This window comes from Aethina tumida, chromosome 1 (assembly GCF_024364675.1).
Source record: "Aethina tumida isolate Nest 87 chromosome 1, icAetTumi1.1, whole genome shotgun sequence".
Classification (NCBI taxonomy): Eukaryota; Metazoa; Arthropoda; class Insecta; order Coleoptera; family Nitidulidae; genus Aethina; species Aethina tumida.
In genome coordinates, this window is record NC_065435.1 from 37,984,148 (window position 1) to 37,999,774 (window position 15,627).

The following is a 15,627-nucleotide window of genomic DNA, read 5'->3' on the forward strand; positions in this document are numbered from 1 at the left end:
TTTTAATTAATTAATTTAATTTAAGTATATTTTATTAAATAGGTCTACATAAAGACATGAATTAATCCAACTATTGAAACTTCGAACCCACTGTGCGATCACATTCCAACACTTAAAAAGGGTTCGAAAAGAAATTTCATATGTTAAAAACGACTATTTTACTGTTAAAATATGCAAAATTAGTTTTAAGAAAACCTATAAAAAATCTGAAAATATTCGTGAGAACCTAAACAAAGTGGTGGTCTAAAAATTCTCCCACTAAGCTATTAAATAACGGTTTTCTAGTTCATATTACTACAGTTCTGTTGTATTAATTAATTATAGATATTATAGATAAGAAATTGGTTTTCGATAGATTTATACTTAACGGCACGTGCCTGTATTGCCAATTAACAATAGTAATAACCGATTTATGAGAAGAAAAGAGAATCAATCGACAGGTTAATATTCAAATTAAACGAAAAGACTTTAGAATTTTACCAATTGAACGGAACGATTCAAGTTTAACATAAGTACCAGTTCGAGAACTTAAAAGTAATTAAATTGAATCAGTTACCCTGGGAATACTTTTATTTAATTAAACCGTAGTAACTGACAAACACGTCTCACCAAAGTACGCATCACTTTTCTTATGTTAAAACAATATTAATCTGCAAAGTTTGTGCACGTAATTCTTTGTCACTTACCATATTTCTCCAACTCGATCAATTAAACAATAAATTAATAGAATTGATACATTACATTGTACATTACAGTACATTATTTAAAACATGTTTATTTCATAGTTTGTTCTTACACGTGGGATGAAACACAAGTTTTTCCATTAAAGTCTCGTTGGCAAGCTGTTCAGAATTTCTGTCGGGAGTTTCGATTTTGTTTGATTGGTCGTGCGTTAACACCGCTACATATTTATACGTTTTGTATGCGACAACACGTTTAACCTATGACTATACTATATATATTTTTTTTCATGTCTTTTTGTGGGCTCATCCTAATTTTAGCGACGCATCTCTGTTGGTAAAAAATTAACTGTCGTTCAACTTCAATTATTGGGTGGCTCAACAAATTGATCTTTTCACCGATAAGTGTATGCAATGAAGTTTTCTCTGTCTTTAGCATATCCCGACCATTAGTGGGATAGTAGTTCGGGGAACTTTCTATCAATATTGATGATAACTGCTGAGATTAATGGTCTGTCTTTAAGAACTAGCGAAAAACAATGAAAATGGGGTGAACGTTCCTCACGTCCTTCGATGTGTAATCTGATTCAGACTCTAGGTGTGCTGGACAAAACACAGGTGCTTTGAGGATGATGGATTCTGAATGAATGCGATGCGGGAAGATACTACAGAAACAACTTCAACTGTTCAACTGTAATTTCTTTCTTAATCTTGTGTTGTGTAATATTTTTAAAAGTTGTTGGTTGTTATAGAAATTATATATTTTAGAACTGCAAATACTCAAACGACATTAATGGCCAAAATAAAGCATACTGAAAATAATGTAATAATAATAATAATTTCTTAATGGTCAAGTATTAATTATTCTGTAAAAGGTAATTTAAATATTCAATGGATATTTACTAAAAAAAAAAAAAAAATAGAATCTCCGACACAATTTTGAAGGAATATTGTGTCCTGGTACCAAAACGTTATCGACTAAATTATCTACGATTAAATTGCACATTAGCGTGACCCTTCCAAAATATATGCAAATTTAATGATCTGATCGTTGAAGAATAAATAAATATTATCTGAGCTGGAACATCCATTGAATATGTCTGTTACGTCCAGACCGAAAAGTTTTGTATGCAATTAGAAGTTGGTAATTTGGACGCCACGACTCGTCATCACAACCAGAAACTGGCACTGGTCTTAATTTATTTTCGTCAAGACGTAAAGTCAATGTTTATAATTGGCAGCGAGTAAAAAATAAAAATAAAATAAATTAGTGAGTGACATTTATTAGGATATCAGATAGATAGACACAATTAATCTTTTTATTGAATTCGTTGCGATTAAAGACCTTGAATTAATTGTTGACTAAATATAGAAGTAACGGTCAAATTGGTTTATTCCGACCCTCCCGATGAACCTGATAACATCACCCTGACCCATGGGGATGGAAACAATTTGAGGCCGCAAAGACGATTCGTGCGAGGACAAAATGTCTTTATCTATTTGTATTTCCTGATCGACGTTACGTTGAAATTTAAATAGGGGCTGGCACGCCACGTCGACCCTGCAATCATTATTATTAACATATATCATATGTATTGCACTAAATTTCAACAATGTTACTGATTAATTAAGTAATGTAAAAAAAGTACAGGAATAGTATCGGTATAAACAGGTGCCAGGAGAAACAAGCATATTCTACTCGTTAATCAATATGATGTAATTAATTTAAAGGTTAGAAATGTTGGCTCGGGTGCAACAAATAAGATCCCCTGCTGATTTAGTCGTCACTTTTCAGTGGTTCGTAACTTATTCTATTGTACAAACACAGGTAAGTGGAACAATAAAGTAAACGCCGGTTACGGCACTATTCTATATCTAAATTCCAATTAACCATTCTAAACTGCTAAATTAATTAAAATTAACTGCTTTCCGAAATTAATAATTTAAATTACACCTGGTCATTTCAATACATAAATGTTAAATTCAAGTATTACTTTAACAAAAACTAAAATTGTACAAAAATATACACTGAAATTCCACCCTAAAACTTTTGTAAATGATCACAGTGCTCTCTTTTATTTGGTTATTCGTTATATATTCATAAATTTTTATAGAAAAAAGCTTTTGTTTAAATATTGATTTTTCTCATGTTTAACATGCCAATAACATAACTTATTTTTCAATATAAATATTAAAGTGTAATCTGATCTTTCATTTTATAAATAATTTCAATTCAAATGTTTAATGTTTTTGTTTAATATTTATCCAAACTTAATACTTCCTTAACATATCTTTTATTGGACTATATTTATTAGTCTTCTATATTACTCACGTGCATTTATTTTCTCCTTCATTATCATTCATTGTAAAATTCATTCAAGTTACAATTAAACAAAACTGAAGCAGAATAATCAAAATGACGAGGAAGTTTTAAGCCCTTCTTGTAAATAAATAAATCTTTTTGGCAATTGTTTTTAAAACATAATTATAATGTCGTTTAAAATTTAAATTGTTACCTGCACATATGCCATACCTAGGTTTTTTATTTCTGTTACTTTCTCAAGTTTCCTATCATTAATATAAACTTTAAGATCCACATTATTACAGTATTGGCAGAAAGTAAAGCAACTTTTTTAAAATTTAAATAATTTTTGTTCTGATTATTATATTTAAAAAATGTATATTAAAAATTAAGTTCCCTTTATAAATTTAATAATTACATACACATAAACAATAAAAATAATAAAGAGTCTAATTTTACTGATGATTAGTAGTTTAATTAATTTTACACTAATATATTGTAAAGTTTCCTTTAAAAGTCCTTTCCCTTAATGGCATATTTTTATCTGAATATGGTACCATGTTGTTCCTCAATATTTCTTTATACATAAAACGATCCATAATATCCTCTATTCAAAAGAGAGGACCCATTCCAAATCCAGAACAAATAACAGTGAGTATGGTAAACTTTGGATTAAACTTTTCATGAATAGGTCGCCTTACATATAAAATCACATCGCTGCTGACCAGATTAAACTTGATATCATCATTCCAAATCGTCTGTGTCCAATCATTTAAAGTCCAGTGTAAAAGGGACCGGTAAACACAACACTGGCTCGTCTGTTCTTCTCTGATAATAGTGGTTTTTTGGCTGACCTTCTCGCATGAAGACTCTTGGAGATACATTAATTCCAAGTTGTGTCTTTTTGGGAGTAGAATAAAATTTGTCCCTGAAATCCTGAAACCTATCGTTTTTTCTTGGTCTTCCAATTTTATTCTTTCCTTCCACATCACCAAATTTTGAAAATTGTTGTAAAACACGGGTTACAATTTTTTAATTCGGAAGATATTTTCTTTCCACGAGACATTATAATAACTCAGTTTACTTTGGTTTATACTGTAAAACTAAAAATTATTATTAATACTTTAATTAATTAATTTCTTGAATAAGCAAAGCCACAAATAATCGAATAAGAAAAAATTAATGAATTTTACAACTGTTGAATTATGAATGAATTAAAATTCGCATCCACCATTTTTAAGAAGTTTTTATAAAAATATACTATGAAATTCTGTTTGTCGGAAAAATCTAATTATTTTACTTGTTACATATTTTGTTGTAAGAGAGTACTGCAATAACAAATAATAAAATGTGATTAAAGTGATATAAAATTATTGTCCTTTATCACATTTATATAATTTTCCATTTTTTTTTTTCATAAATCACAGTAAAAGAAAGTCTTTTAATATTGACATATTGACCTGATTGTGTGAATAAACGAATTATTTTTATCGTGTGTAACACGTGAAAATTGTTTTCGCAGCCCAAGAAGACACAGACGATGAAGAACAAAAGGAGGGTGGTGCTGATGAAAAACTACGAATATTATTCGCAAAAAACGGTGGAATCAATAAAAACAATGGTGCCGCCGCTTCCGTCCGAACTGTCAGTTCCGTCATTACCGAGACGCTCCGCGATCCGACGCTGTTTCAGAGTGTACGGCCCGTTCACCCTGTATTACGGCTATCCCGCCTGCACGGAGGACGACGACCTGAAAATTTTACGTCTCAGAGTCGATCCCGTAATCAGGATCCGGCCGGAAGTTAAACTCAATTTGAAATGGAAGGAAGAACATTTGCAATTGTAATTAAAGTTTGTCCGCTTAGTTGTATTTATTTTTCTAATCGTTAATAGAACATTTGAAATTAATTAATTTTGTTTTTTTTGTGTCAATGTGCGTCTCCCCCAGGTGTACTCGTAGATGGCACAAGAATGGGAAGTAGGAGAGGAGGAAGGTAATGTCGCCGTGGGTTACGAGCTTGTGAACCATTTATTTATTAATCAATGTTTCCGGTTTTATTGCGGCTTCCCCGAACGAAATTCGCCCCCCGACTAATCTTTTGAACTGAGCTGATCGGAATGCGGACTTTATATTTGCACGGCATGATTTAGGGATTATGGTCTATTAAGGGTTTGTTTTATTATATTCCTCGGCCGTTTACACAAGTTTATGGGCCACTAATATTACTAATATGTCAACATATGTTCAAATATAGTAAAATATGGACCATACTGACCAATATATTATTTATTATATTACATGGTAAAGGCCGAATGTTGTTGTGTGGTTCATTCTCGAGAGAATATTTTATGCAGAATATAAAACAATCTTAATGAAGTGAAATAAAAGCCACATTATTTGAATTTAAGGACGCTTTATTATTACTTCGGACCATTAAATCTCATTAGGTGTCTAGTCTAAATGTGCTTTTGTAAAACCCTTCAAGACTCGACTCTTTTAGATTAAGTAACGCAAGGTTATCTTAAAAGAATATTAAACGCATTAAAATAACTATAATATAAGACTGCTACGAAAAATTTAATGAACTCTTTATTTCTTTTTAATATTTAATCCTGTTATATAAAAAATATCATAAATTTTATTACATTATTCAGTTAATTAAAAAGTTTTCTTGTCTAGTTTTTAGATTGAATTTTTTCTTCATTATCCCGCTTTATTGCTTTACCTAAAAAATAAAAGTTCTAATCAATTTGTGTACATATTTAAATTAGACTAAGAATACTAGAATGCTTATTAATACGAACATTGATTATTTTTTCACTTTCACTCTTTTAGTTTAGTTTACATAGTTTATTTACATTTTTTAATTTTGTCATGTTTTGAAATGATTAATTTGTTTAAGCGTAGTTCGAAGTGGCCGTCAGATTCAGATGATAGTGTGATGAAACTGTAATATGTTGTTTCCTGACCAATGTACATTTGAGGATATCGATTTCACATCATTTCATCTAGAATAATTTAAACTGAAATTTTTAATGTATTGTATAGACTATAGTTGTATATATAATGATTAATTTCAATATCACTAATGTTGAAGTGTCACACTCAATACTCGTACAATATTTACTCACTGTTTTACTGCTCTTATAGTCCAGTCATCTTAGTCAAAATAACGTGAATATCTCGGTAATCGAGATACCCAGGTATAAATTCGTATCAACTTATATTTTGACATTCCAAAACTTGTCTCAAAGTTCACACATGATGGGATGTATAAATATTTTCAATAATGTAAAAAGCAATTCATTAACTAAATTTACTAACATTGAAAAATTCTAAAATTTCAAGGAGGGATAATTTATTAAACCTTTTAATTAATTGATTTAAGAACATTTTATTGAATAGTTCTACATAAAGACACGTATAAATCCAACCTTTTAAACTTCGAACCCACTGTGCGACCACCCCTAGCACTTTATGAGGGTTCCAAAGGAAATCAGATGTCAAAAATAAAACAACGTATAGTTTATGTTAAGAAAATAAATTTTGAATGATTTTATGACTGTTTTATAATTACTCTAGTTTTAAGAAAATCCATAAAAATCTGAACAAATTTCATGGAAACCTAAACGAAGTGTGGTCTAAAAATTCTCCGAACTAAGCCATTAAATAAGGGTTTTCTAGCTCTTTTTACAGAAAAATAACATAAATGCTATACTAAAACAAAAAGTTGTTTTTAGAAAATATCATGTAATATTTGGAAGAGTGTCATTTTAGTGGGCGTGTTTGTCTGATAGATTTCCCAGAAGTGGCGGACAGTAATTAGCAAATTGCAAGTGCAGATTCGCAAATAAATCGGTCCAAACAACGAGAGTAAATCTAATGCGAGCTTAATTAAACGGATAAAAGGACGATCGGAGTAGTTTAATCGCATCCGCCACGCCATCCAATAATTTCCGATGAACGTTACACCTGCTCAAGGGGTAGTTTCGCGCACTTTTAAAACGGCTCGTGACCTTCGATGTAAACGTTAAGCGCCGTCACGACGACGGAATTAAATTGGTTTAATTAAAGGCACAGGATGTGCGAAGGGAATGTGTGGACGTTCAGACGTTCAGACGTTCAGACGTTCAGACTTTCAAATGATAGGGAAAAATTTGTAAATACATAAATAGGAATGTCTTTTTACTATTTATTGCACAATTATTAGATAAGTAGGGGTAACTGAATGATAGAAAATCTCATTGGTGGCATAATACGTAATTTTCTGTGGGGAGTTTAAGGGTTATATTAAATACCACAACTTTTAAGGTTTATCATTTATTTGAATATTGTATTGTAACGGGTTACTGATGGTAATTCGATTAAATTGATATTAAATCAATATAACCAAAGTTTTTTTGAAAGACTCGTTACAACAGGCTAAAAGGAGAAATTTATTTTACCCAAGATATCGATAATGTTAGACTATACAATTTTTATTTAATAATTAATTTGAATAACCATTGTTTTCGTTAAACTTCAACTAATGTGATGTATCACACATAATACTCACATCTTGCGCCAAATCGAAATATTAGTTAATTTCTTACACTATTTTACTGTTCTTAAATTTATAATACGTGACTAATTAAAACTCAGATTAAAACAACCTAACAATATTAAAAAATAAATATAAGAAAAACAAAATCAAAACAAATAGAAATATGAAACTAAATTATTTAAAATTAACTTAAATATTTGGCAAAAAGATTGAACTCAACAAATGATTTGATAAAAGACAAACAGTAAGCAAGAAAGAACCAAAATAACTTGGTTTCTATAAGAAACCCTAATCTAAAGAATAATGTACTTGGTCTAAAAAAACCTTAATGCAATTGAAAATAAAATACAATGCATTATTTTAATACAATTACAATTCTGATATGCATAAGGAAAAACCATTGTATATATATATATATATATATACACACACACATATATATATATATATATATATATATATATATATATATATATATATATATGTAGTATGTATATATATGTAGAAATCCAACCATTTAAATTTCGAACCCACTGTGCGACCACATCCTGACACTTGAAAAGGGTTCGAAAAGAAATCACATATAACGTATAGATTAAGATAAGTATATTTTAAAATAAATTTTGTACGATTTTACGACTATTTTACGATTAACATAGGCAAGATTACTTTTAAGAAAACACATAAAAAATCTGAAAAAAAAAAAGATGGAATATATAGTTTGTGTGCATTGTGAAATTGCTGAAAAATTGATTGAATTTTTATGGGTAAATAAGACAAATTTCGTCTAAAAATAAACGTATTATATTATATTTTAAGATACTCTGATAGTCGTTTTTTAAATGTTTATTTTGAACGTTAGAAACAACAACAACGGTTCTTCGTAATAGCTAAATCGCTAATTAACCCAGTTTTATTCATTAATTACACCAATTCTCTCGACTAGTTCCATTTGGAAACGTAAACGTAATTAGTACCAAGGTAAACTATTATTGCATCCTATATACCATATTAATTGTGCCTCCATCAAAATAATTAAGTTTCCTAAAACTTAATAAAGAAATCAAACCAGGTGAATTATTATTACCAAATTACGTGACGTAATAAACCTCTACATACACCTATAGTACATATGTTTAAGGTTTTAGATAACGTCCGTTTTGATATGGTGTTTTGGCGCCATTAAAACGTTAATATGGTACATACTAAGTGTGTAAGTTTTACTGTGATTGATTGAATATGAACTCGCATTTAGTAATAGTACACGAGATTCAGCTGTCATTTACCATACATACATCATTAATAACTGGAATGTGCACAATTCATGTAGTCTGTTTTTGTAACATTGTGCAAAATATTTTCGTCAGTTCGTTTCATTTCGGAACGTTCACACGGAACAACATAAATAAATTATGTCTATTTACACACCGAACGAATAATTTAAAAACCTTCTGGTTAAGTTGGATAAACAATTTACAACATAATTTTTGCAACGTTCGAAAACTAAAAATAAATAAAAGTTTCCAGTTTCTAGTTTGAAGTGAAGTAGGTTTTGATTGCAAGTTCTTTGCACGATTGGCAATGTTATGTTAAGTAGGGAAACTCGTCAGGTAAATTTAGCATTCGTTTCGTCCTCTAACTTTTAAAGTGTGTTTCCCAGTTCTTTCGAATCGACTGCATTTCATAATTTTTATTGAGCACAGGTACGAATATCAATCAATATTATAATGTAATGTAATGTAATGTAATGTAATGTAATGTAATGTAATGCACTTTGCCCTTTTCCCTTTTCCCTTTTCCCTTTTCACTTTTCCCCCTTTGCCGTTTGTTTTATTACACGATCAGTGTTACGTTTGTATGGAAATAAACATACATTTTCAATTAATTAATTTATTGTTATTACTATCATGCATGAAAAGGGCAATAATTAAAAAATAAATCTGTTTTAACAAACAATGGATAACATTGAATAATTGGACATTGTCATACTAGGATTGTTATCTATACCTATTTGTTTTAATAAAACTCATTCACAGGAAGTGGCTAATATAAGTGCACACATATCTACAAAAGTACAAATCAATAATCATATCGAAAACCTCGATTTTGTCAACAAAACAAAACAAAACAGAATAAATGACTCGTATTTCAATACGAACAGTATAAGAAAAGGGAAATGGTCCAAAATTGTTCTAACGTTATCTAAAGTATGATGTAAAATAATATCATTTATTTAACGCAGATAAGATGAAAAAAATAAAAAGATTATATTTCATGTTTCTCATTTCATATTAAATAAAGCAAAAAATTAAAGAACAACATGAGAAATTTCTTAAAGTCTTATACGTTATTTTAAGGTTGGACATTGCGGAAATTATTTTTGTTTTATTTCTGTTCCATTGGAAAACAAAAATAAATGCAGAACAATATCTGTTTGTTCATACAATTTATGTACACAAAATTACGCTTTATGTTGTTTGGTAATTCATTATATTAAACATTCGTTAACTTTTACAAAATCTTCATGGAATAAGTTTACTTATTAATTTATGATAAGTTCCTTATCATTAATATAATATATATATATATATATATATATATATATATATATATATATATAAAATAGTCTGAATGTAGAGAGATCCATCATGCACGACAGAGACAGTAGAACTCTGTCTGGGAGACCTACTGTCTCTATCGTACATGATATCTTTCTCAAGATTCAGATGGATCAAACACTTTTCATACTGTATTACATATATTTTCTTTAATTTTCAAATTAACTAAAAACGTTTATCTGTCGTCCGTCATATTTTCAAATCTGGGTTTGATGAACGTCCACGCTCCCCTATTTTTTGGCTCTTCTTGACACCAGATTATGCCTGAAATAAATATAAATATTTACAATATTTTGGCTGTACTCGTACGTTGTTTCTTAATTAGTTACTCATTGTTGACGTTCGAATATTTGGAAAGCTCGTGACGAAGTTCCAATGTTGACAACGGGCAAAAAGATTCCACCCTCAAGATCGCGGTGTCCTTTATTCCCATGGCTTTTCGTTTTTCTGCAAGGGAATAATAATGCTTTCCGGCGGTTAGGAGGATTTTTGTGATGACTGATGTTTCGAATTGCTTCTCGCCTAGACAACAAACGACTTTACAAACGACAAATTACACCAAATTAACGATTAATTCAAATCAAGTCACTTGCCTATTACTGGTTTAAAAGTGGTCCCTGGAGCCATATCAGCAAATAATGAGGTGCACGAGGAGAAGCGTCTTAATGGTGTCTTTGTTGTTATTATTATTAGAGGTTTGTGGAAATTTCTAACCATCTATAATTAAAATTTCATTTTATTACCATTAAACATAAATTGCATTTAACTTATTAACCATATTTAAAATAAACGTGCAAAAATCATTAATTTACATTTTATGGATGTTTTAAAGTACACAAAATTAAATGTAAATCACGAACATCCCGATCCTAAATTTGGGATTACTAATAATGGTTTCGTATGGTCCCTATAGTAATTATAATTTTTGTCCTGGTTATTATGTTTAAAAAAATGTATATTGAGAATTAACTTCCCTTTATAAATTTAATAATTACATAATTAAACAATAAACAAATAAAGAGTTTAATTTTACTGATGATTATTTGTTTTGGGCTGGCAAAAAGTAAGACAAACAATTATAATTACAAATAATTTGTAATTAGTATTTTAATTAGGAAAATAATTTCTTTCCACGAGGAATTATATTAACTCAGTTTACTTTGGTGTATACTGTAAAACTAAATATTGTTGTCGATTTTGTAAAGATTAGTGACATTTAATAAAAAATTGCTCTCTTCTTTGCCAGCTGAATATTTAGTTATTTAATTTGTAGCTAATAGAATCATAATTGGTATAGATTATATTAGATTTGCGTATACAGGGCGGTAGCAATTTATATATTTTTACAGTTGCCCTAAATTCTGCCAATACTGCATATGAACATTTCATATTATAATCTTTGAACACAATTTTAGTTTTAACTGTATTGTGAACAATATGTGTTTCTGAAAGCAGCTGTCATTTATTTGTCAATTTTTACTTTTTACAATAACAGATCTGCTACCATTTCCTCAATGTTTATTTCTATTTTTATAGATAATTAATAATTAATGTCCATATTCACAACACTTAAAACAAACATCGAACGTCATAACGTTCACAAATATTACAGGTCCCCCAACCACCATTACTCTATATTTTACTCTATATTTTTTAATGTACAGATAGTCGTTATCGGTAAGCGTCAACAAATCAATCACATATATTTTTAATAATATCAGAGTTGTCTTCATTTATAATTACATTTACATTTTTCGCAAGATCATTATCTACATTTAGAAAGCGACATCTGAATAGCGTCAGTAAATTGTTTCATTCAATCCGGTATAATTTGATTTGAAATTTGGCTTGTCAATTGGATTGCACAGAAGAAAGCAGTATGGGAAATTTAGTGTATGGCATAAAGGCTACTTCAAAGGTAACGTACCTTTGATTGATAGAACAACACTCTATACCACCATACATACATACATATTGAATTTAGGCTTAAATGTATTTAAATATGATTATATTGTAGAAATTATTGTCATTACGATACGACATACGATGTCAGAAGTGAATTTAACGAAATCACGTAATTACACCTAATACAATACACCTAATACTAATGGCCATTTGTCCAAGCTAGGTAACGCCGCAGCCAATGCCTGAAGTAAAGCAATACTTTTACGAACAAGACGTCATAACCTACAACCACACACTAAAGATAAACGAGCTGGAGGAGGAGGTGAAGTTCTTGAAAAATCAAAATCTGTTCCTCGAACATGTGCTGAAAGAGAACGGTATCGAAGTGGTGCCCGGTACTAAAGCCGAATTCAACGACCCTGCATTCCGCAACGAGGAATATCGTCTGTTGTTGCACGAGTACAGTATCCTGGAGCAACGTATGGCTGCAGTCATCATTGAAAATATATGTTTGAAGAAAAAAATTATGGAACAACGACAGCAGGATGAAAATTGCAAGGAAGTTATACAGGAATGATTGATTTACCTTTACTACTATATTTTTTATTTATTACTGCTCTATGACACTTCACTAATTTATATTAACATTATTATTATCACTATTATTTACACATATGTTTATTTATTTCATTTAATAAATGAATGCTTCTAATATCCAATTTTTATTAAAAAGAAGAATGGAAAATTGAATGCATAAGTAATAAAAATCGATGGTATTATTTATATTATTGTATGTAGCCAATTTGACTATATCTACACACTTCTCAAAGAAGGAGCGTGTTCTTATTCGATTATTATACGAATAGGGGAAATCCAGTTGATGGACTAGATGTCATAACTGTTAGAAGAAAATATGAGTCGAATTTTTCAGATATCTTGTTCCATTTTTAAACAATATACATCAAATTTTCTTATATTCGTTACAGATCAATTTGTCACAGGTTACTGATTACAATGTTATTATCATATACTAATACCGTTAACAAAACTACATTTGGACACGTACACACGACATGTACTGAAAGACTGACTTTTTCTTTCGATGTTAAAGTCTGGTAATTCTTATCATATTCAGTGACTGAAAATATTTAAAATAGTAGTTCATACATTATTGAATCATCAATTGAAGTGCTGTCAAATGTTCCTTTTTTCAACATTGTTGATAGATTACTACAAGGGCGTCTTCATGCGAGAAGGCCCAACTGAAAAACCACTACTGTCAGAGGGGAAAGTTTAAAAACCCCTCTCCGGGCATCGATCCGAAGATCATGGCCATAGTGTTTACCATGTATGATAAATCATACATGGGGGAAAGGAACGTATATTTGCATATACGGGATATGCTGAACCAGAAGACGTGGGACTGACAAAGATGCCAGCCCCCTGTCAACTGGGTTCGGAAGAACAAGTCCAATCTGAGGAAGATCCGAGATCCTCCTGGGGATGGATTGGACTTGCAGGTGTTGGATCCGTTAGCTACCCACTACCACTGGCTTGGGGAGCGGTACTGAGCCCCAGGACCACGACAAGGTGGATCCATCCTGGGGATGTAAGGCGAATTATTCAAGAAATATTGAGGAACAACATGGTACCGTACGTATTCAGATAAAAATATGCCAGTAAAACTTTATTTTCAACAAGATAATGACCCGAAACATATTTCAGAATACTTGAACCAGTGGCTTTTAAGGGAAAAAATAATATTATGAACTGGCCATGTCAATTTTCCGATCTAAACTCCATTGAAAACATATGGAAGATAGTGAACAACAAAATAAGACACAAAGAGTTTAGTAATCAGTAAGATTTATTCACGGTTCTGTAAGAGACTTGGTAAAATATGGATCCAAATATTATTGACAATCTGTTGTTTTTCATTAAAAAAGGTGTTTGAAAGTTATTTATAATAATGGAAATTTAACAATATTTTAGTGTCGAATTAAATAAAATTCTAATCACAAATTATATGTAGTAATAAAACTTTAAACAGCATAAGTTACTCTACTTTTTGCCAACCCAAAACAAACAATCATCAGCAAAATTGAACTCTTTATTTTTTTTTATTGTTTAACTCTGTAATTGTTAAATTTATAAAGGGAAGTTAATTTTCAATATTCATTTTTTTGAACATAATTACCAGGAGAAAAATTATTTGAATTTTAAAAAAGTTGCCCCACTCTCTGCCCAATACCTAACATATAAGTGTCATCGAAGATTTTGAGGTACGTACGTACTTATGCCTAAAAAAAGTTGTCATGTAAATTAATCTCTGATAATCTGAAATGCATTTTAATCAGCAAGTATTTAGCTGGTCGCTTGTAAACAACAGCATCTGTATAAAACACAATGATAATTATATCCAGATAACGAGACGATTATTACGCCATCAAATGAAGTATGAAATTAATAAACACACTCGCCCTACATAGAAAGAAAAAAACCCGCCTCGCACAAGTTTATGGTTAATCGCTGTGTGCGCCTCATCAGCAATTAATTAATTAATTAATTAATTAATTAATAATGTAAACCAATGAATAGTGAATACTGAATACAGTGAGTTCGTGAAGATTGGAAACGGGGAAGAGCATCGCATCGCCTCTCATCGCCTCTCATCTCATCGCATCTGACGCGCAACAAACGGCAATACGGGACGAAGCCATGCGCCGAAATTGAGCACCGCCGCCGCGTCGGTTGGCGGTGAACTTCGGACGCGACAGTTTCGCGCCGCTCCTTCGCACGTCCTGCAACGACGCGTCGCGACGTCCGCGCTATCACCTGTTGAACCGTCTTCCGATCCGCGTACGTTACACCAATTAACGAACGTTTCAACGCCGTTCCAACGCAGTTCCAACGCCGTTCCAACGCCGAGGGTAAGTGTGCCCGATGTGGCTGCTGTCCTGCTATTGTTTCTTTCTATTGTTTGATGTTGTTATGTTGTTTACCTGCGATTAATTGTCCGGGTGTTGGATTCGTACATTTTTTTGTCCAGGTAAAATATTGTGTTTAAATCAATTTGTTTGATTATTTGATTATTTGATTATTTGATTATTTGATGATAATGATAATGATAAGTGAGGGTGATATATTATTTTACTTCTTTTTTCGTTAAGCAAATATTTTCCGCACTTTCACAGATAATATAATATATGGTAATAGTTATAATCTGTCTGTTACACTGATATTTAAATAAAATTATATTCTGCTTTTCTTTTTAGTTCTTTTTATTATTTTAACACAATTATACGATTAGTTTATGGAATAAATTGTCGCCTATACTTTTTATAAAACAATCGTGAAATATAAAAATAGTTTATGAAAATATTTTATAGTTAATGAATATATTTATATTCTTATAACTTCTCAGATCTTTTACTATGCAAATTTTTCTCATATTTTACGCTTATAAAATGAACTGCAGTATTTCCATGGCACACAATTATTTTTAAATTTATGACTACCGTATATTTAAAACAATAAAACAAAACAAAAAGGTTATTTTGTATTGTATTGATATTTCT

The 15,627-nt window shown here is 30.6% G+C and overlaps 3 protein-coding genes across 3 annotated transcripts; 2 read left to right on the top strand and 1 right to left on the bottom strand.

The window, feature by feature from the left end:
- Positions 1-2,418: 2,418 nt before the first annotated feature.
- Positions 2,419-4,890, top strand: LOC126265421 (uncharacterized). Its single transcript, XM_049966921.1, has 2 exons — positions 2,419-2,508; positions 4,505-4,890. Exons 1-2 carry the CDS (start codon positions 2,419-2,421, stop codon positions 4,826-4,828), a joined length of 414 nt encoding a protein of 137 aa, XP_049822878.1. The 3' UTR covers positions 4,829-4,890.
- Positions 4,891-10,332: 5,442 nt separating this feature from the next.
- LOC126264171 (2-oxoadipate dehydrogenase complex component E1-like) lies at positions 10,333-10,808 on the bottom strand. The gene is made up of 3 exons (XM_049961004.1): positions 10,738-10,808; positions 10,474-10,666; positions 10,333-10,408 (listed from the first exon to the last, which is right to left on the bottom strand). Exons 1-3 carry the CDS (start codon positions 10,769-10,771, stop codon positions 10,375-10,377), a joined length of 261 nt encoding a protein of 86 aa, XP_049816961.1. The 5' UTR covers positions 10,772-10,808; the 3' UTR covers positions 10,333-10,374.
- A 1,061-nt stretch (positions 10,809-11,869) lies between these two features.
- LOC109599367 (uncharacterized) lies at positions 11,870-12,761 on the top strand. The gene is made up of 2 exons (XM_020015359.2): positions 11,870-12,062; positions 12,273-12,761. Exons 1-2 carry the CDS (start codon positions 12,024-12,026, stop codon positions 12,624-12,626), a joined length of 393 nt encoding a protein of 130 aa, XP_019870918.2. The 5' UTR covers positions 11,870-12,023; the 3' UTR covers positions 12,627-12,761.
- The last annotated feature ends 2,866 nt before the right edge of the window (positions 12,762-15,627 follow it).